At 40.6% G+C, this 23,680-nt stretch overlaps 1 protein-coding gene across 8 annotated transcripts in view; it reads right to left on the reverse strand.

The window, feature by feature from the left end:
• The window catches only part of tjp1a (tight junction protein 1a), a 103,848-nt gene that overhangs the window by 21,469 nt on the left and 58,699 nt on the right, over window positions 1-23,680 (reverse strand). For all 8 annotated transcript variants that reach the window (XM_080885412.1, XM_080885409.1, XM_080885408.1 and 5 more), the window contains 7 exons: window positions 5,976-6,032; window positions 4,886-5,010; window positions 4,646-4,748; window positions 4,216-4,537; window positions 3,893-3,996; window positions 3,051-3,219; window positions 2,602-2,737 (listed from right to left, as the gene is read on the reverse strand). In XM_080885412.1, coding sequence (XP_080741538.1) covers window positions 2,602-2,737; window positions 3,051-3,219; window positions 3,893-3,996; window positions 4,216-4,537; window positions 4,646-4,748; window positions 4,886-5,010; window positions 5,976-6,032 — 1,016 coding nt within the window. The remainder of the gene's footprint in view (window positions 1-2,601; window positions 2,738-3,050; window positions 3,220-3,892; window positions 3,997-4,215; window positions 4,538-4,645; window positions 4,749-4,885; window positions 5,011-5,975; window positions 6,033-23,680) is intronic.

Genomic DNA, 23,680 nt, shown 5'->3' on the forward strand with positions numbered 1-23,680 from the left:
CGTCACACTGACAAACACCATTTGACAGAACCCTCTGTTCAACCCCCTCACTTACACATTTTATAGTATGGGTACAGGCAAAATAACAGCAAGGAAGGCAGATGCAGAAAAAGTGAAGAAACAGGAGAGAAGTGGCTGCACAGGCAGACTGAACAACAATCCCTTTATCTATAACTAACAAGCCTCAGAATATTTGCAGAAAGAAAAAGAAATTCACTCAGAAACACTGACTAGATGCATTTCAGAAAAACAAAGTATTTAGAAATCAAATAATCATGCACAACAATATTTTAAGAAGAAAACAATAATTACTCACATATGTGCATCTGCAAGTTCAACCATTATCAATTAAGGGATTTGATCTTAATTCCTTGACAGTCAACACTGGGAGCCCTTTGCCTGTGCACAACTTTTACTCGAGCTCACAGAGAGACGCTTAATGAAGGGCTGTTTTTTGATGATCTGTTGGACACACAAAGCCTGGACCAGCGTTGCGTCCTAGAGAAAACAACGCCTGCGCTGCACGCCAATCAGATTCAACAAACCATCTCGTCTGGGCCAAAGCACTGTGGGAAGTATGTCAAATTCCTTTCACCGCTCCTAAAAACATTCCCTTACATCACCATGCGGTGACAGTCAGACTCACTCACTTGATAAATCCCAGCCACATGAGAAGCAGGTGAAACTCCTCCTTATCTCCATGCTTATCAGATTCACCCGTTACACAAACGGATGCATGAAAAATATAATGTGTGTCTTTGACTTTGACATACAACATTTTGTGCGTATATACTCTGATCACAGAGGGATAAGAGTTCAAAACACAACATGTGGACGAGTGTGGTCAAAGCAAAGGCGAACCTGCACTCATCCTGATGCAGGGTCACTCAGTCTGGCACAGCGTGATACACCAGACAGTTACACAAGCAAGAGCATCAGGAACACCTTGCGAACCTCTCAACAACCATCTCAATAAGGCAAGTTTTTATTGGCCTTTTGTTTTTTTACCCCATTGAGATTTGAGGAATTTACCCTTTTTTATTTGCCTCTCAAAAATCTCAAAAAACACAAACATCAAAAGATGAAGTTAATTAGCATCGAATGTAACAATGACAAGAACCTCTAGTAGGGCTGCTCAATTAATCGAATTTTAATCTCGTTTACGATCTGGGCTTTCAACGATCATTAAATATGACTGAGCCGATTATTAGCCCCGCCCTCGTGCTTTACTCTCGCGCTGCTCCGTGTGGCAAATCGAGCGCACCTCTCTGCATTTCGAACACCTGTCACAACAATTAACAGGATCCGAGGGAAGCTCGGAAAGCTAAGCAGAAGTTATTTGGAGAGGAGAGTGACTGCTGTTGGTTGAAAAGAGAGGTAAAAAAAAAAAAACTTCAGTGGTGTGGAAACATTATGGGTTCGCGGAGTCAGACGTGGATCAAGTAGACACAGTGTGTAAACTTTGCTATGGTGTCGTAGCTGCACCACAGAGCAACACTGCAAAGTTCACATTTTTCATTTATTTCTTATATTGCAAACATTTGCACTGTTATCAGTATTTTCGCACTATTTTATATTATTTTTTGACAATCTTTAAACTCATTATTCAATACATTGTTATTGTTAAATAAATATTGTCAAATAATCGAGATCTCAATTTCAGTGAAAATAATCGTGATTATCATTTTTGCCATAATCGAGCAGCCCTAACCTCTTGTCTATCTAGCTACAAATACGGTCTCTGTAGCATTTTTAGTTTGTATCTCAGCCCACTGTATCTGCAACCAAAGGAGTTTTGATATGAAACAGTAGTTCAGTCTGGAACAAGTGCTGGAGGGCCCTGATTCAACACCCCTACTTCACAGTTAGACTTTTACTGTGGACCACATTAACAAACCAGTAACGTGTTCTCATTGCAAAATGGGTCTCTTTCTTAACATTACCATTCCTGTTTCACCACCCATTCCTGTTTAATTAACTGGATTAAAGTCTTGAAAAGCTAATTACCTCATTCCACTCAATGCCCAAGTTCCACACCCACTGAGAGCGTCATGTGTTAGCCATCTTTATCCATCTATAAACCAGCTGCAAAAACCTATGCAATCTAAATGACAGTAAAGACTGACAACATATTGAAAGATGCAACAGGCAGTAAGAGAAAGTAAGACAAACAGACAGTAAAGTGATAAAAAAAGAACAACACATAATGTGTGCAAATCGTTTTTATTAATTGGACTATAATCATTAAAAGCGTGCGTTATTATTCATATATACTCCACTTTCAAGGTTCAGTGGTGAGGCTACTTAAAAGAGTTATTCCAGCAAGGTTCAAAATCAGGTTTGTGTTTAATATTAAACAGTCTAGTATACTTTAAAAGCAAGGCATTAATCTGCCAGCAGATCAATCCCTACTTCCTTCCTCAGCTCTTTCCCAGAGAAATCCATTACTGGAAATTATTGATGGTTTCAGAGGGACTGTGATGGTTTATGTATGTTATGTCTTGAGCAAGATATATGAGGTCGAAGAGGGTGGGTGACAGTGTGCCTTGTAACCAGAATAGTTGTCAGAGGTGTGTGTGTGTGTCCGTGTGTGTGTCCTACCTGCCATTGCTGATCTGCCGTGGTGAGTGGCGGAGATGCTCGGATGTTTCAACCCTGTCAGGCGAACGGGATCGAGTTCCTCTCCCATGGGATCGATTGGAATGATCGGATGTCAGTGAATGTATCTCTGAAATGTCTGTGAAAGATGAGTTGAAGTATGTATTACGGTTTTATCGGTAACAACAAAAAAAAGAAAGAAATCGACATTTGAGATTTGGAACAACAATAAAAACACGTTATTTTAGTTAAGAGTGGAATGATCTGCGAGGATCAGTTCTCTGTTTCTCATTGTAGTTTTAGAGATGTTTTGAAATGCGCTCTATAAATAAACCCGTCTTCTTGACATCGCAGTCATTAAAATAAATCACATCTCTTGGAAAAAACACCGTCACACAAGTTGTGTAATCAAATGTTAGCTGCAATCCACGAGTACGCGTTTGTTGTCTCACCATCTCTGTCTGAGTTATTGGCTGATGGGATGCTGTCGTCAAGGTCAGGAATATTGAGCAGCGTGGCCCGCTCGTCTCTCTGCACTACCATCTTCAGCTTGCCCTTTGACCTCTCAATCAGCTTCTTGGCATCTATCAGTGATAGGTTCTCTGTAACTGTGCCGTTAATCTGCCAGAGGAAGAGGAACAAGTCAGCACAAGAGGTAAACGTACATAATATCCTCTTTGCAGTTTTTCTGTGGAGCCTACAGTGTGCTGTGATAACAAACTAATGAGAGTAAAAGTTAGGAGCACAGCCTATAAGAAGAGGAAGCTATAAACATATTTAATGTGTTTATAATACACAGAGGGTGCGGTCACAAGCACAGAGAGTGAAAATAAGCCAAGACTACACATATTAAAACAAAACTATTCTATATATACACACATTATTTTATGTAATACTTTGTCCTGTGATCAGGTTTCAACTAGAAAACGATTCAACTTCTCTTCAGTAAAACTGAAACATTAAACTGGATTTCAACAGGCATTTGTTTGGGAAGAAGGGGGATTTATCTATTCAAAGTCTGAATGAATAGGGAAAAAAATTAAAGGAATAATGCAATGTCTTGTATTTCTGCTGGTGAGTCTGAATAGTAATGAACTGTGACCTCATTCTGAAAGCCACTTTCAGCAGATCGCCAACTACAAGGGCACAATTGTAAGAACTTCAAGTAAAAAGGGCGTCTGATAAACGCTCTACTCTACTACTGTTAAATGAGATTACATTTTTTGACCAGTTGATTTCCCAGTTATTGTGCTTTAACCACTTTGAAAACAAATCTGCTCGTCTTTCCTCTCACCTTCAGTACAACATCTCCCTCCTGAATGTTTCCATCTCTGGCTGCAAGGCTCTCCGGAGAGATGTCCTTCACAAAGATATGGCTGGCCAGCCGCAGTCCATATTCTGGTTTCAAGGGTGATTAAGCATAACAAAGTTACACTACAAGACAGTTACCGATCACTTGGTTCAAATAAAGTTAGCAGGTAATTAAAAATGTGATCGACCTTACTGTGAATATCAGTAAATGAGAAACGTGCGCATTCAATAATTTGACTTTTATGTAAATTGGATGAATTCACAAAACAAGCAGTCACTCTTTTTGATTGGTGACACATTACCCACCTTCGTTTTTGCGGGACTTGACAAGAGTGACCTTGGAGGGCCTGGGTGGAGCAGAAGAGGCTTGTGATCGGCGATCGGAGCGTGGTGAGATGCTTCTCTCCCGTGAGGCATCCCGCCTCCCGCTGCTGCTACGCTCCCGATCGTGACGCCTGCCAGTGCCCGTGCCTCCGCTTGCACCTGCATAGGCACTTTGTCCACCGCGTCCACTGCGGTGATCGTAAGCATCGGCCTCATCGCTGTCCTCCTCCTCGTGCTCAGACATCGTCTCCCTGTCCCCATGCCGTGACGCTGGGATTTGTACTTTCCTTTTTCTGCGAATAGTCTTGAAAGAGAGAACATTTACAATGTTAAAAGCCTGTTAGTCCCTAGCTCTCTGACCATGAAGTACTTAGCCCTGACTCATGCTATATATTTATAGCGTTGTACTTACTATCTTTGCATTTTTGCCACTCTTTCGAAGTTGTTGAACAGCATAGGCATGCTCTACATTGTCCATAGAGACTGCATTGACCATTACTACTCGATCATTTTCTCTGAAAAAATAAATAAATAGAAAATAATTAACAGTGCAGAAAAATGAGTCGGCATTACGTATATTAGGGCAGCTTACGTGTAATGCTGCTTAAAATATTACTCCCAATGAAATAAAGGAAATACAGTCAACACTTACTGTAGCAGACCCTCTGCAGGACCTCCTTTCAGCACATCCGATATTACAATAGATGTTTCACCACTCTGGAAATGAGGGTTGTCTCGCCCACCCGAGATTGCAATGCCAAACCCAAATCCTGGGGCCTATACAAAGACAAATATAAACCACAGCTGACTAATAAGACAAATGGTAAATGCATTGTAACTGTAATGCTGTAAACATCTGACAACTTAGGTAAGCTTGTGCGATGTTGATCAAACTGGCAAAGGAGAAAAGCTGGGTTAGTATTGTTCTGATCTGCTAACAGCCGATCTTCAGACAATTATCTGCAAAAAGCATAGAGCTCTGTTCCTGCCTTCACATCAACAGATCTTGATATGTGATGCAAACAGCTAATCTTACAACCACAACAATACAGGAGAACTGCAAAGCTGAGAACCACAGATTGCACTGGGCCACTCCTTCAGTCTCAATAAAGCCACCACTAATTAGATTACAGCAAGCAGGGCAGTCTAGACAGGTGCTCAAGACAATCTCACGACACAACAGTATCAACTAACAAGAGTTTCAGGTCTCAAAGCAAAGTACATTCAGACATTAAGCCTACAGAGAGTACACTCTTCTATCTCTTTGATAGCTTGACAGTTAGCCTGACGATGTGAATTGCACCAGAGTGGCGAGTCAGTGATTCATCAATCTGACAATAGCTGCAGAGGTTAGGTGGTGCAATTGAGCATAATTACAGGACAAAAAGCACATACAAAAAGGCTCTCTAGTGCTGTGTTAAAGAGAAGAGCATATCGCCAGCAGGAAGGAAGTGAAATGAAGTAGCAAGGAAGTGGATGCTGATTTTTGTCTTCCTTTGCTTTGTTTCCTGCCATCTGGATTCCTTGACTATTGTTTCACTACCGCACATCCTGCAGCTACAGCTGGGCGACTCAGCAGAGAGAAACAGACATGGACAGGCAGAGGACAGAAAGCAGCAGGGAGGGAAAAGTGAAAAACACAGAAGACATACTACAGGATCTGGGTGTCAGAGACAGGCAGAGAGGGAGAATGACAAAAGAGGAGAAAGGGAAGAGTGGATTAAAGAACTGTAAACACTTACCCTGTGAAGGGTAACTGTGTGCTGTTCCCATATGACGGTTTCCTCCATCGCCGCACTCTGCAAAGCAAGAGATGAGAGAGAAAGGATCAGTCCTGCAGTTTTTTAGTGAGTTACATGTGTACACTCAAATGCAAATTGATAAATTAAAAAAAACAAACATATTTCTATAAATCGCTAGCTACTGTGAAAGCATCTTTTGGGGGGGGGGAGGAAACCTCAAACTGACCCTGACGCATCCATCAATGCACGAGTTTGTGCAAAACAGATAAAAACTGCATGAAAATGTGTGCAAATGGGTGAATATGGCCTATAGTGTAAAAGCCCTTTGACTGATCAGCAAACACGCACAATGCCAAACAAAAAGACCTTTTATTACTTCAGTTCAACACACAAAAAAGTGATCAGTCTTAAGTATGCACATCATCATCTATGTGGCTTCCTTTAGATTTCTGACATTATCTCACTCAGATAAACTAATGACAACATCTAATGGATTTTAAATATACAACTATACAGGGCTAAACTGCAGCTACAAATAACATTTCCATATTCTGTTCCCTTTCAGTAGACGGCGTGGTTGTTTGGTTACCAGCAAGGTAACCTCTCTTGCTTATTTGCATGACTACGTCCTGGAGTACCAAAAGTCTGCATGTGAAAAGATTATGAATGACAGTAGCATGAGTAAAGCGCTGGCAGAGACTAACTGAGGCCTCAAAGATTGAGTGAGCATTCCTATATTATTCCTGGCTGGGTTAACTCGGAGAGCCAAAACAACCAAGATATTTAGCTGCTCATTTGTGCTGCTGTGTTGGATTAAACTGATTCCAGGCAGGCACATTCTGCCTTTACTTAGAAAGTTATATCATCATTTTCCCCCTCTTTTCCCCCTTTAAATACAGGCTTTTCTTTTACTTTTACAATGTTTCATATGAAATATCCACACGAATAATGGGATAAATAATGCCTTTGAACTAATAAAATATTAGCTTGCAACATTCCTGCTATTATTGGGTCAAACAGATAGTCTTCAGTTTGTTTATCAAACATCACTGTTTATTTAAACTCCCACAATGCTATGGATCTAGTTTTAAATTACAGCCTTCCTCCAGCTGATGAAGCAACACTGCTGTCATGTCTGCCTGCCTGCAGGGAGTGATGGTACAGCTGTCTGTGGCAGAGTGCTCAGTACAGTCCACTGTGAAAGTAAACAGCAAAAAAAACCACTCAACCCACACCACTGCATGTTGAAGGGTGCTTATTTACTACACCTTTAATCTTCCTTAAAAAAACAAAACCAAAAAAAAAAACAACACACCATGTCATCTGTCCACCCTGTCATCGTGATAATCCCACTGCAGCACCCCTTCATTATCACCTAATCCTCAAACCATCTCACCCATCATCTTCGACATCATCATGGTCATTACTGTCATCACCGTCCCTTATCCTAAATATACAGCTTACAGGAGGTGCCAACTGCATGTGACCAACAGTCAGTGTCTGGTGTTTGCTGACATGTCTCACATAATAGTGTAGCTAAACACGAAGAAACCAGAAGATGGATGCAAGATCCTAGATACCTTCATTTGCTGAAATCAAATGAAAAGAATCAACCTGGTAAAAGGAGGAGACCAGAAGAGCCTTTCAAATAACCAAAAGTTATATTTGGGCTCAGGCTTCTAGCAAGCCTGAACATTTTTACGCGTGCAGAATATTTGCTGATTAATCTTACTGATAAACAACTCCAACTAAATGTGTAAAAATTGCATGTTTAAGTACTTAAAATAATAGCAGGGTGTTTCTGTAATCACTAGCCTCTGCTGCTATTACTGGGTTTGTGGTCAGTCATTTCCATTTACTCCTCTGAACTCGATGCCAATGAATTACTTGGCTTGAATCTTTAGAATACAGTTAACCCCTTGATCCCAATTTCCATTGAAGCTCTGTGTGTATGTTATTTATGTCCATAATTGGAGCGGAGGGCTTGGGCATCCCCCTATTACCACCCCCCAAAATCCCTCCTTCCCCTCCTGTCAGCCAGTATGATTCCCACAGAAACACTTCTATAGTGTGTGGGGACCTGACCCATTTAACTAAAGCACCCCCAATGACATTCCTAAACACATCCATTCCTGTAAAGTTTTTTGTGACATATCCGTCCATCCGTTCATCCATTCATTCAGCCAACCGTCCAGGCAGACAGGCAGAGTGGGGCTACACTATAAAAAAACAACAATGTGCTGGGGTCATATGACCAGGCGGTCAGGCAGCCTTGTTTTTTTAACTGTGGGTTGCACTGATAGGCAGGGAGAGAGAGGAGCAGCAGGAGGGTGTGACTGCTGGCTGCATATAGATTCAATATATGGCATTGACTAGGGCTGAACGATATATCGCATTTGCGATAATATCGCGACATGATCAAGTGCAATTTTCTAACCGCAAAGGCTGCGATTATACTCTGGACATGTCCAAATTCATGGGCTGCATCCTCCTGAGGCCGCATTTGTAGACCGATTACGTCACAGCGACGCGCCGAAGGCTGTCCAAATTACTACCATATCCCAGAATTCATAGCGCGGCCCAGCCAAACTCCAGTTTCCAGCAATGGCGGCCGCTACTAAGTTTTAAAATTACTCATACTAATCTTTCTGGGTCACAAAATAAACTTTTAACATATTTTCAGGCGAGAAAGTAGCTGTGTAAACATCAAATATCTGCTCGGTTTATCAAGATATCCCATATTTGCAAAAGTGCTTCGACGTTTTCAGAGGCGTCTGCTACCCACCAGCTCGACAGCTAGCCGGGAGCTCGAGGGTTACTGATGCGGCCGAGAACGGCACAACTCCCGGCACATCATTTTCAGATCACCGCGGAGTTTCGCTGCTCGGGTTAAACGTAATATATAAGTCACTTAGACAACCTAAAAATGTTATTGTTGGGCTTTTTTCAGTGTTTTGTTTGTTCGTGAGTAAATCGGTTTGGCTGAGATTAAAGTTATTAGATTAGATAAAATAAAACTTTATTAATCCCCCGGGTGGGTTCCTCCTTGGTTTTCACACAGCTGACTAAACGTCAAACAGAAAACTTATTAAACAGAAGTATGAGACAGTCGAGAATTTACACCAGTGTCTGGTTATATTTTAGATAGCAAGAAGCAGACGGCCGAGTTTATTAAACTCCACCGAGACAGCGGTGACGCTAATCAGAACTAGCCTTCTGATTCAGAAGGCTAGACCGTCCAATTTCACGCCTTTAAACTTTAAAGGCGTGTTTGTGTGTGTGTTTATACAATTGCTATTATGTTTGCACTTTATGTGTAATGTTACTGACTGCAGAGATCAGTAAGATGTGTGTATTTTTTATTTATTAGTTTTATTTATTTAATATTATTTTTTAATTGAATGACTGTCTAGTAGTTCACAGATGTCGAAAAACTGAGTGTGGTAAAGCCACTGATTTTGTTTATGTATATTTCTGCAATCTGCACATTGTACTGACTTTCATTTTAATGTTTACACCAGGGTTCCTTGTCAGCACTTTATGCTCAGATGTTTGTAAGCTAAAAATAAACTATTGTGTATGTTCAAATATACTGTTGTGATTGAAGAAGTTAAATAAAAATGTCAGTCATCAATTCATGCATCACCTCATGTCATCATAACAGAGGTCTGTCTTCCAGGAAAGAACAGTTTAAAATTAATGTAATATAGTATTGGCCATACTATATGATGTATTGCTTGTCTTTGTTTAATAATACAGAAGACAAAGACCTTAAAAAAATAATCGCATCGCAATCGCAATATTGGGGCAAAAAAATCGCAATTAGATTATTTTCCATAATCGTTCAGCCCTAGCATTGACAGTCATAATATTGTACATTAAACCATAGGCATGTGATTGCTGAGAGAAGAGTTCCCGTTTGTTCCTCACGCACACACACACACACACACACACACACACTCGCACACACACACTCACGCACATGCGCACAACACTGAGCTGAATGTGTTCAGAAAACAAAAAGAAATGGGATGAAACTCATTTTGCTCCATCAAAACTAAGTGCTTTGAACATTGAAGCATCCCACACGTCCAAACCTACAGCGCTCACACGATGATGTCAAGCCGTGCTAGGGAGGGCGTACAGTTAGTACTGAGTGTATGAGCCATGAGGGGCAATAGGTTAATTACAAGACTCATAAGAAAAATGGGAAACTTACAGATAATGGCCTGGATTTAATTAACTTATTGAGTGGAGGCGGTATGAGAGAAAGCGTGCTTTTCGATTGAACTGCACATGTGTAAGATGTCAGCTGAACCTCCAATCACATCATAACGCCTGAAAATGTTTTTTAAAATTAATTGACCGTACTACTTAATTTGGATTTAAGCGTAACAACACTGTCTTTACTGATGTTTCTAAGACTAAAAGGAGGTTCCCTAGTGACATATGCCACATAAGAAATACTGTGTTTATTATAAACACAAAGTTTACATTAAAGATGGTCAAGAAGAGAGACTGTGTCATCCTCTTAGTCTACTTCTAACTTTTACCCTATTGGAACTACAGCTAGGCCTCTCAGATGAGATTACTGCGGTAATTAAACACTGTAATATGAAGTCCCGATTAACAGCCTTGCTGATTGAGTCTGAGATATAAGTAGGATGGAAAGCAGGCAGCAGTGAAGCTTAAGGAAAACTGGGATATGGGTAAATGAAAGCACTCCATGAGGAAAATAACTAGCATATTTAAAACAAAGGATCTATTAAGAGACATCAAAAGAATAACAAACACAGGCTCAAAAGTGCTAATTAATTGGTCTTTGGATACAGGAGGCAAGTGTGCTCTCATTTTGTGTAGAACAAATAAACACAGACGGGAATTTTCTGTGTGGAAAAGATTTTATCAAACCCAAGCTCAGTGTCAAAAGGTAATTCGGTGAGCTCATGTTTTATTACAGTAATGTTCTCGATCATGCAAAAAAGATCAGCGAACACGTGGGGCCAAAACAAATATGAACACAAGTGTGTCTCGTTTTCTGGAGCAAAACAATATTAAAAATACACACGGGAACAAACGATGAGGATTATCTCTGAAGTCGCAGAGCTGTGTGAAACAATGGCGCGCTTGATGTTGCACAAACTGACGGCAGCCTAGTGTATTTATACAGCCATATTAGTCAGGCTTGAGCCCTGGCCAGTGAGGCCTAGGGCTGAGAAACAAAGAGCAGCCATCAAACTACACACATGTGTACTTGTCCGTACACACGGACAAACACACACCCACCAGCCATGATCTAACACTACAGGGCCTCTTTGTTCAAGCTACAGCCAGACTTACTTGGCCCTGCCTGGCTCACCACAACACGCAGTCCAGTACAGATGATAACAGCTCACTCAGGCTCTTCAAAGACACAGACTAATCCGGTTCTTTGGGTCATACTGATGAACTGACTGGAATGAAATGAATGATGAAAAGGACAATAATAACCTGCTGCAGAGAGAAATGATAAATAGTGTCCAGAGCATGCGTGGAAGTTTTCATCATGTGCATTTCAGTTCCTGTAGTCTTCAAATGTGTGCACGTTTACAGATAATCTACACAAACTGTGTGCACAATGTCAGCGCATTAAAAATATGTGTACTACACACCCATCTATTCTGTGCAAACAAATTCAAGCATTCATCTGGAAACATCCACTAATGCAAAAACTTGGTCTCATACCCCCAGGTGGTGGCACTGACTACAAAATAGTAAGAAAAAACAACAACATATACAACACAGGCTTAATTATCTATCACCTTTACTCACTTAATCCAGTTATTAGCATGAAAGGATCCTGACAAAGCAGAAGGTGACCATGAGGTCATCTTATGAGTAATGCCATGGGCTAAGGGGAGGTTTTCAAGGAGAACAACACAAGCTCTTTATCAGTTTTTACCAATGAAACTGTTCTCCAGCAACCCATTACTCACCACCTCCCTTCATTTGAAGCACAGGAATGCTTTATAAAGAAGGCGTATCAAAGTCCAAGGTGCCGTTTTTGACAGCAACCCACGGGGTGAAAATGTGGGATGAGTAAAGAAGAAAAGATGAAAGATTTGGTCAGCACTGACCTTTCTGCCACAGAGTGAGAGCCACTCATTATTCACATTAAGTTATTCAGCGGCACAGAGAGAAATACTGAACTGCAGGCAAGCGAAAGCCAGTGTCGAGATGCCGACAAGTGTGAAGCAAATTCCTGCAAAGGTTTAGGTCACTGTGCCTGCTCCTCTCTGATAGCCTGAGGCAGGATGTAGGCAAGCACAGCCACAGCACCCACAGGAAAACACTCCATTTCCTGTTTGCAGGAAATAGCTCCAGCTTCCAGAGAAATCTCTGTGCAAACTATTAAAAACTATTCTGTGCATAGCGTTATCTCATAACATGAAACCTCACAGCTCACAGGGAGGGAACGTTAGAGGGGGAGTGGCCACCGCATGATGACCAGGAGGCTATTTATCTCAATGTGATCTTAGTCAAATATACCAGGGTCACATTGCTGTTACTAGCTGACCCTGTTGCCAACCTGCTCAATTGTACTGCAGAAAGAAAAAGTTACTCATGTAAGCATATGTAGATTGAAGAGGAGTAGATGGGATGCACTGATGCGATCTTCTTAGCTGATACTGCTGTTGAAAGTACAAAGTTGGCTAACAGCAGCATTTCTACGTTTCATTTTGTTCTCATTCAATTTTCTTTCTCGACTAGGGAAGCCAATAAATATTCCTTTTTTTAAAAACACCTAACGTCTCTTTTTAAATATACAACACAACAGATAAAAATCAGCTGCTAGCAATTACCATCTGTCATCTTTATTTGATCATAGGCTGATACCAATGTTCAACCAATTCATCAATGCATCAGGTACAATAGAGAATGATATTAAGATGAATAGACTGGTGACTCTGACAGTATCACTACCCTTTACTAAAAAAAAACTCAGTCCTTTACTGGGGCATTTATATCCATGGAAACCATATCTCCCGTCTTAATAGACCCAAAGGAAAGAGTGAGGCAGCAGTACACTCAAACAACACTTAATTAGAGACACACACGCTCTTTCCGGAGGGCATGCACTCAACAGCAAACAAATGCGATGTGTAAGCCTTAGTGGTATGCTTTTACATCCTGTCTTTCAGATTAATGTCTACTGTGCAGCTCCACGAAGAACACATTTAACAACAACCGCAAGAAAATGACTCCCGTCACCTTCAGCGGTAAACAGATGAATTCAGCAGCAGCAAATTTAAAGGCAGGTCGTTACTATGATGGGAGGAGAGAGGGCGCGCGGACGAGCGCTTGTAGCCAATAGGCAGATGACAATGACGGCGATGACAATGATGCAGAGCCTCAGTCAGCAATGATGTACGGTTGTGCTGACATGTTCAAATATGCTTGAGATAATTAGTTTCAAATAGCAGCTCTACTCTGTCACACAGCTCCTTGGAGAGAGAGGGGAAAAACTCCCCATCAGGACTCTCCTTAAAGCAACACTCAAGATACACAGTCACAAAAAATAAAACCATTCACGCACACACACGCACACACCTCTGACTAAAATGATCTGACAGACTCAGTGCTAGAATGGTGAGGGTAGGAATAAAATACAAAACCTATAATCCAGGCTTTTGGATTAAAACGTTAATCTGAGCCACGCTTCTCTATGAAGTCTACCGCTGCCGTCTCATGAGAGCAGACAGAACAGGATGGATGGATGGATGGATGGATGGATGGATGGATGGATAACACCTCTTGTCAGCAAGAATGGCTCTTACAGTAAACTGCAGAACTGCTAAGACTCAAATGAAAGAAGCAGAACATACATGCAAACAACCGTGTCTTAACCCTGAGGATGTCGGCCAACTAGGAAACGACCAGTCAAAGCTTGAACTAAATCTGATTCTGAATTCGATTTTGAGAGAATATCTTGTCAGTTAATTGCGTTACAGCCTCTGTAAAGAAATTGCTCATCTAGATCATTTATACAGAAGCTCTTAGCGTTTAACCAGATTATACTGGTGACTGCATTGATCTTTTTTAAGCATAATGTCCATTTGCAGCTTATATTTGTATCTAGATCTCAATGCAATGAATGCAGTGATGTTGTTGCTTCATTAGAGGCTCTGTGTCAGGTGCAGGCTCCTCTTATTGTCACTGACCACACTGCAGCTCCACAGAGCTGGTGTGCAGTGGGCTGTTCACTGCTATCCACTGACCCAAACACACAGCTAGGCTAGGCTAGGCTAGGCTAACATCTCATGTGCAGCTTATCCAGCAGCAAAGTCATCTCAGCCCAACCACACTAATTGTTCTCTGCCTAGGGAGACAGGAAGTGCTGAGGTCATAGAGGACAACAGTAACTTCTGCTGTGATTCTGACTTTCCATTTTAAGTTTAGTTTAGGCTGCGAGTTTCTTAGATATTTAAAATTTTCAAACAGCCTCATTGACAGCAGTTTATACTTTGGTGATTTTTATCCAAGGAGTGGGCAATGTTTTGCTTAAACGAGCAGTTTTAGTTTCTTTTGTTCTCTTTTTCTGTGTGCAGATGGGTGTGGAATGTACCAATGAACATAAATCCAATGCATGAACATGCTTTAGAGGCTGTATTCAACTATTCTACTAAACGTCAAACTATACATGAGAAAGGGTTCAAATTTCTTTGACATCTTGAGAGGAAATCGCTTCACGAGTCAACCTCTTTCTTTTTAACAGTGAGTTTATCAGAAGTCTTTGGTTTATCACATTAAACTATATGCAGGTATCTATATTTTCAGTGGAGATAAAGCATGGTATCCTCAGTGCCATAAGGACACATACAGGAGGTGAAACCTTTGTTTTGCCACTGTGAACTGTATCCAGAGAACACAAACATCCACTACTGTGCTTTATTTTTGTGTCGGTGGAAACAAACTGTCAGCCAAAGCACTGGAATGATAACCAGATCCAGCACTTGAAACTCTGAATTCAGCCAATAACCGAACACACAACAATCAGTTTTCCCACCCTACCCCTCCCTTCCCACACATGCACACATTACAGGAATGCACAGATAAGGAGACGAGGCTCTCACTCAGCTCATTTCTCATTCCAAATGGTTTCCCTCACATTAGGCTCTGCAGCTTTCTGCCATAACCGCCCTCTCTGCTTCATTCTCGCTCCTTTTTCCTTTTCCTTTTAACACTCAGTGAGCACAAAATGAAAACTCTGGCACAGATCAGCACAAGTGAAAATGTGAGTGTAATGTGAACGGGACTGAGGTGACTTAATATGAGGGAAACAAAATACATCAGATTCAGATTTCGGTGAAAAATGACAATAACCCACAGTGGCTTTCAATATAAGTGATCGTCTATTCACCTGAAGACATGTGCTGCCATTTACTGTGATACATGTTAGCTCAGAGGTGTGATAAATTCAGTACTTCAGGGGTAATAAAATCTAAATTACTCTTAATAATTTAATTAATAACCAATGAAAAGAAACCGCAAGTTCAACAAGAGAATTGACCTATAATATGTATATATACAAATTTAAACAAGAATCTCAGTTACATTTTGGGCATCAAAGTAAGCATGGGAAATATCTTGAATATACTTAATGTTTGGCAGCTTGCTCTGAGTGTCACATCTTTTTTTTTTTCAATTGCGACACAAAAAAAGCGCACCCTCCCCCACCCAGAGAAACAACTTTTCTGTGCAAATGTGTGCAGACCTGGTTGCATAGACAGTATAACAGATGTACGTTTAAGTTATGGTTACATGAAGTTTCAGAAAATGATTTTTTTCAGGCTGATGACATGAACGTGATTTAAATTAGTCAATGAATGTGCAATTTCACTGTCAGAGTCACCCCTCACTTGTCAAATCCAGGTTTAAAACACCAAGATGACAACCATGCAAAGGCTCAACTCAGCTCCAAAACAGGACTTTAAAAACCAGTGGGTGGGATCACAGTCCATCTTTATGTACCATGTATGGCTGCGCAGCCACATCCCCTCAGTCTATAATGTGCTACTAGCAACTTGATAAGCCGATTAAACAAAGACTGTCATTCTGGTTTCGAAAACAGAAAAACAAATACAGAGTGAATAGCAATTACACCGTTATCCCAAATTTTCTCCTCCCCAAATTTGAGATCAGCAAATAACTGTAATGCTAAGTTGATGTACTAGCACGGAGGGCATCCTTCTCTAGTCTGTGTATCTTGGTAACACTGTTGTGCATCTCTCAGCTTGTTTGTGTCTTGCTAGCTTGCCAGAAACTTCCCCGGCTGTGTTGTGCGGTTTGTGCCTGACAAAGGAGTGAAATACAACCATTTGACAGGCACTCAGCCCAAGGCTTAGTTACAACTCTCAGCTGTTGAGATGGGAGAGTCAAATGGAAAGCAGTGGATTGACACTGACAATTGATTTATATTAAAGTTAAGATTTTGATTAGCTCATCGGGTATGATGGGAAACAGACACACATTGTCAGGAAATAAAAAGCTGTTCAAAGAAGGAAGATTATAGTGGGAGCATCAGGATGTCAGGTGCAATGTTAGGGCAACGGCAAACCATTTATACATTTTCATTTTGTATTTAAAATTGCTCAAAAAAATAGATATGAACGTTTAAATGTTTTTTACTATATTAACTATTATGCTTGTGGGACTTTATGCAAACACTGTGTGCAAAGGGTAAACTGAGCATTTATACAAGTAGTTAGCCAAGCTGTCACTGCTTGTGGTATGCCTTTTCCTGGCGTTTAAATCAACACTAAGATTATGTTAAAATAAGTATCAATATGAAACATATTCATGGAGAGCCTAACCATTTCATTTGACACACAGCAGGTTGTTTTATGGCAAAGCCAAGCAGCAGAGTTCAAAGCGTGTCCGTGTTACACACTAAACATTGACAAAACACTGGCATTCTTCATTTATGTAAATTATGGTTTCTGCTTCACACTGCGGCTGGAAGTCACTGTACATGCGTATGCACACATTAAACACAGGTGTGACTCAGCAATGCCTCTTTCCGCTGTACTCGTGTCACTCCAGGAGTGGCAAAATTAGTCCAAGCAGCAAAAACTACTGTACAGAGAGTTTGTGAGCTTACGAAGATAAGAGCAGAATTTAGTAATCCACAGAAGTATAAACATGATGCCTTTCACATTGCACAACATTCCCAAACTACGCAACTCAGAAACCACAACTCATAGTTGTCACATGGTGCCATAAAACGAGAGGCCCAACCCACTCAATGGCATTCCCAAGCTTTCTGAGGACTTTGCTACAATAGGCATGTTGTGGGCCAGAATCTATAGTGAATTAATGAGTTACCATTGAGCACAAATTTTCCCAGAACTAAACTGGCAACACAATTACCGTTCCACAAAGTGATGGTAGATCGGGAGGGGTCAGAGCATTCTTTACAAAGATGTACAACTACAGAAAGACAACAACACCCAAAACTACTCCAAGACAACAAGAAGAAATATTGAAGGAAGATTATCTTTGGAATTCATCTAATTAGAATACGCAAATGAGTAATAAAGGCTTACCTCACTATTCAGTAATGTAGAACGTGCAGTAACCAAAAGGTGTAGGTCATTTAACTATTATTAATATTATCTGAATCTATGAATCTTTGTATTGCTTGCTAAAAATGAGACATTCACATGTACAAAAAAAGATTTTTTTTCACTTTTCAATTGATTTCAATTGATTTTTTTTGTTATCTTACAATATATTTGATTATTTTATTTTATTGAATCATTTCACTGTTTTCCTGACCCCCACAAAAAAGGGAAGAAATAACAACACACACAAATAAAAACAAAGGGAAACAAAATTGCATCATTTGGGGCTTTGGCAATAAAGCCATAAACACAGCTGGTCAATATAAAGTTGGCAGAACTCATTCCTTCCGTGTTTCGACAAACAACACGAACGGCCAATGACAATGAGAAAAGGCCACACTGAACCAATCGTGTGACTGGAATAGAGTATGAGCCACGTCAGGTTAGGCTGACACACAAAGCACAAAGTGTTGTGCAGCACATATGCTAACATTTGAACTACCGCAGCCATACACACCAGTGTTTGGGGGTGTTAGCAAGATAAAAGGGAGAAATTTGGGCTATTTAAAGTCCGAAATAGAAGCAGACAGGACTGTGTCGAAGGCAGGTAACACCACAAGTCATGTGAAGCAGCGCCATACTTTAGATTACACACAATGCAAAACCATACAGTCTCAGACTCTTTCTTCTTCCATACCATACCTTATGACAAAAACTTCACTGTAAAAGCACAGTCAAAAATATTAGATTTAACTCTGTGATTTACGTAACTGGCCCTCATTACCAACCTGGCCATAAACATTTCTGTCAGACAGCACTGAGACACTACTGCACTTCTTGCATCTTTTTAAAAAATGTATTTTTGTTTTGCTTTGGAGTAAAGGGTGACCACAATTGAGTAAATGTACAAGTTTGTACATTGTATTTTGTCTACAGTGTATTTATCTTCATCTGACTAAAAATAAAGAATACTTAAACCAAAATTAACCTCCTCTCTGCACATAACAGCAGTAAAAATGAACCTTGAAGCTTGCGATATATATTGATAAACTGCGGTGAAAAAAATGACAGCGATAAAATCCCCCCCCCCCCAAAATGTCATAATCAGTGCGTCCTTATCCCTTGTGTTACAGCGATTCATGCAGATAACCATCGATGATCTGGTGTGTAAGCACTGCAAATGTCTTGTCATAGCAGTACAACTGCTATGCATGAGCACATGAAGCTAAAGCATCTGAGAGGGCAAATACAACAAGTAAGCACAGTCCTGTTTAATTTCAGTCCTACCCAAGCATGATACATGGTTATCAGCACGCAGAATGTGTGGGAGCTTAGCTGTACATATTACTCCAGTGATGAAAAGAATCCATTTCATTTGAGTTTTTAAGTCAAGAGCCTTAAAAGCTTTTCTTTCTTTTTTTTAAATTTGACCAAGAATCTTACATAATTAATGTTATAATACAGCAGGAATGTGACAATTACAAGATGATCAATGAATAAAATGGTGGATTATGTTTTTGGAGAACCTGTAGAATAATGAATATTTTAGTTCTTGATTGACTTTCTGAGGAAACAAATTATGCTTCTCACACTTTGATGGATTACCAAGGTGGAGAAACACCTGGTGACTCACTAAGCATTTGTTATTTTTATCTTTGTTTATACGTTTCCATATGCAATCAGTTTACTAGCAAACAAATCCCTTGCTCTTATTTTTAATTTCAAACACTGCAAACCAGCTACCTCTAACGCATCTCTTTCTTTGATTTTTTTACATTTGCAATCACCTGCTTCGCTGCTTCAGAGAGGATCTCATTCTGCAATCAGACTCACTAACTCAGCTGGCAATGGTGGAACTGATTCTGCACTGGAGATCTATTGCGAGCTGTGGTTACAGAGCAGAACGAGAACTTGACTAGCCAGCTGCAAGTTGGTGGAGTCTGTCAGCAGCATAGGAGACACACTAGAGAGGCAGCAGAATGTATTGGCTCCTTTTTACTTTGTTTAAACTCAAAAAGGGAACTAGGGAATTCAAATATTTGAAGAGTCAAAACTTTTTTTAATCATTCATTCAGGACAGCATGCATGTGGACGTGCACATGTACAAGAACCTAACCAAGGGAAACACTATAGTCCCACTATTACAACTACAACCTAGAGACATTAGAGAGTGAGTTAGAGATTGCAGGTTCACCAAGTTGTTTCCGTTATGAAAATGACATGCTACAAAGGCTACAGAACAATGTTTAGGTTCCGTGTATGTCCCATGTTTACTCTGTAATTCTGCCTGCCACCAGGTTTGAAGTGTCCCAGAAAAATGGAGGCTCAATTGTGCTACCTAAACACAGTTGACTGCCAATTTAACAGAAAAAGCAGAGGATGCACAATGTTTTAACCTTACCACCTTAAGCAAACTATCTTTTAAAGCAACAAATATCAGGTTTAAAAATTTACTAGTATGACAGCAGTTCCCCAAACACTGAACAATACAGTTTACAGGCCCCATCTATTTTACACTAAAGCTGAGGAACAGATATAGAGACAGAGAGGAAGATAAAGGATTCAAAACTAAGAGCAAGAGAAGATAAGGATGGACAAAGGGTTGTTTATAGAGAGTGCTTAAGCTGTTGATGATGCTTAATGATGATGAATGATGGGCTCTTGCCTACAACATGGTGCTGGGATCAAATTGCTTGATTATCACGTAACAAATACACTGATGGGAGAGTTGAGGGAGAACAGCAGTGGCAGCTGAGGATGATTCGGTGAATATATAATACCAATTCTGAGCTAATATGTCACTAGCAGGCAGAATATGTGTTGATATTAGACTAGTGTATGAACGCAGAACCTTTTTTATACAAACAGTTTGTTAAATTTTAAAAAGGCAAATTCATGAGGATCAATTCTGACATCTGATTATTCCAAAATTTGAGCTTAAGCTGCAGAAAGTGTCTTCCATAGGCGGGTGACTGGCTGCCAAAATGAAAAGACAGTGCAGTGCTCCCAACACTGTGGAAGATAAGCAAATGAACACACGGCAGGCAGAGACAGAAAGTAAAAGAGCGAGAGAGAGAGAGAGATTGTGTGTATGTGTGTGTGTGTGTATGTGTGTGTAGGCATGTAGGGCAACAAGCCTTGGGATGAATCTGTTCCAGTCTCTTTCTCTCTCCCCTAACCAGCTGAGCCACGGCTGCCACATGCACTCTCTCTTGTACCTCCCCTCTTCCTCTCTCTCATCGTCTCTCTCTTGCTCTCACTCTGTCTCTCTCTCAAACACACACACACACACACACACACACACACACACACACACACACACACACACACACACACACACACACACACACACTTAAATCCCTTATGCCTGTAGCGGGAATGATAAATCCCTGCGGAGTCCTGCACTGCACTGCCCTGCCAGAAAGGACGTAGGGCTGGCTTGGAGTGGTCCTTGCTTGGCTGGATGGGCTTTATAGTAAGGAACAAGAAACTATCAAAGAGTAACAACAGAGAAATTTCAATCTCAATCACTGGTATTAGCAGGTACGAGACAGGTGGTGAATTATTTTATTCCCACAGCCCTAGATGACATTACAACTGCGAATGAACAAGTCTATCTTCCAGAGGGAGCTACATGACATTTAAACTTAACATTAAAGCTCGTCATAACTGAAGCAAGGTTTAAACTTCCTGGGCAGACCCCTGCTATGATCTTTTTTGCATGAAACAACGAGCTTGTACAACCTCGCACAGACACACAACATGTTCAGTTTTCAGCCCAGTCAGTTTCAAGAGTGAGCCACAACAAAACAAACGCATCATCAAACCCTTACAGCTACTAAAATGAAATGCAATTCATCAAGTTGTTGCATCCTGTTTTAAACTGACTATGGTGGCAGGAGAAAGCAAGAGTTCACACCACACCAATGCTATTGCACAAAATCAGAGATGTGGAACAATCACATCCAAGGATGTGGTGCGCTCATTTAGTAAACTGCAAGGATTCCCACTGATGTCTCAGTGAAGCAATCACATCCATGGAAAAGAGACAGAAATGCTTATATTCATACTGCATGAGAAAAAACTAAGAATTAACAAGGAGTGTTAGTGGTATTTAACATTTAAGGTTTTTTGTAATTCCAGTCAACATAGGATTACTGATCATTAATCTGTTGTTCGACAGTTTCACAACATCCATCTCAAGACAGAGCACAGCATCAACTGTAATGCAAGGCATTAAACAAAATGTGTGGACTGTTTTGCAAAACTACTACTAGTGCTATGCCACAAAAGCCTCTGGCCCACACTGGGAAATTCAATTTATTCCCTCTATTTTAATGTTGCATTTGAATTCAATCAAAGCAGATATTAATGGGCTAGACTAAAGTTATAATGCCACGATTATAGAAGACAGAAGCAGTCTTTTAAGATCTGCCATGTGACTCAGATTATAGCCGGTGCATCTCTCCCTCCCGCTCCTTCCTTTTCTCCATTTCACTCCTCCGATAACCCCTCCTCCCTCAGAAGGCATTTTCTGTTTTCCTTCTCTCTTTCTCTCTCTGCTATCCACCTGCCCCCTGCTGTGTGTATCTGCCCTGGATTTCCCTCCAGAGATGAAAGGATAAGCAGGTCAGATATCCTTGATAAGTGCCACACTTTCGAGTCCCCTGATGTTGAAACATCACAAGCAGCTGCTTTCTTTCAGTGCGTTTACTTAAAGTACGGCACGAGGTGATGCCTACAGCATAACAGTTCACTATCTGGCTCTTCTGCAACATAACCTCTCTTAAAGTAAGTTTACGCTGAGTGTGTTTTAAAAGTTACATTGTGTCTTTTTTCATGGATCAATGCCTAAACATTTGTCCCAGACAAAATAGCATGTTTAGATTGGTCCCAGCCGGGGACAAATTAGCCAAAAAACAAACAAAACACAAAATAACTGAAGTCCAGCTGCACCAACAACCTCCCGGCTGCTGCCTTCAACTGGCATCCCTCTCATCCTATACAAAGACAGCTTAGACCTGCTCTTAAAAGGGCTGAGACAGGACTTTGAATCAAGAGCTAATCAAAGACCCATCTGTAGGTGTGTTTGGGATTTTGGTCTCCTTTGAGGTTCTCAAAAGATCGCAGAGCTGCTGCGTACTCAGACAGCAGAAAGGCAGGACCCACCCTCCACTCATCACTCTTTGCCATGTGCAGATCTCAAAATGACCTTCAGTGAGACCAAGAGTGGGCGAGTGGGCGTCCACAACGCCCAGCATTTGTGCAAAACAGGCTGTACGCAATGACAAACATGTGTAAACGCATCTGCATGTGCAAATATCTATTCTATCATGTGACCACATCTGTTTTGAACAATGTCCAGTCTTCATGGATATTCCTAAAAATATTTTGAGAGTTTTTATTTGTTCACACTTGTTAGGGGACAACAAAAGCTGTGTGAAATCTTCATAGAAGTGTATCTGCAAAAACCTGGATAAATAATGAATAAACTCGTGGTGCAACTCTGTGTCAAAGACACAAGACGACACAAGGGCTGATATATTAATCACTTGCCATATAAGCCCCAGTTCTTCAAAAAGATGGAGAGCTTAAGACACATGACAAAAACATCATCAGGACTCTTTTTCTCTCTTTAGCACTTGCTTGTCTAATTGCATTTCCCTCCTTCAGTGATGTAAATGGAGATGTGTAATCATCAAAGCAAAACAGAGGCTGTTCTTGGCCCGCTGTGCAACTCTAATTAATACAACCTCCTCCATCCAAACGTAATTTCCATTTATTTCAGTCCGTCTACTCAAAACACAGCCGTCTAAAAAGCCAGAGGGATGGCTGTTTCTCTAAACTGCATCTCTTTTCTTGTGGTACATTCAAAGAAGTGAGCAGGGATGACTGAAGGCCAAACACACAGAATGAGGCCAACATTTAGTGTAGTGAAGGAAAGTTAAGGCCAACTCCTCGCTGGATTAACGTGTATTCGTTTTCAAGTAGTTAGATATCAGTTAAATGACTGATTATATTACATAGTGATTTAATGAAAATCCATAAATGCTAGGTATGACAAGTCTAGTCTTAAAATCATTACTTAAACACTTTTCACTA

This window comes from Rhamphochromis sp. 'chilingali' (assembly GCF_963969265.1).
Source record: "Rhamphochromis sp. 'chilingali' genome assembly, chromosome: 6".
Classification (NCBI taxonomy): Eukaryota; Metazoa; Chordata; class Actinopteri; order Cichliformes; family Cichlidae; genus Rhamphochromis; species Rhamphochromis sp. 'chilingali'.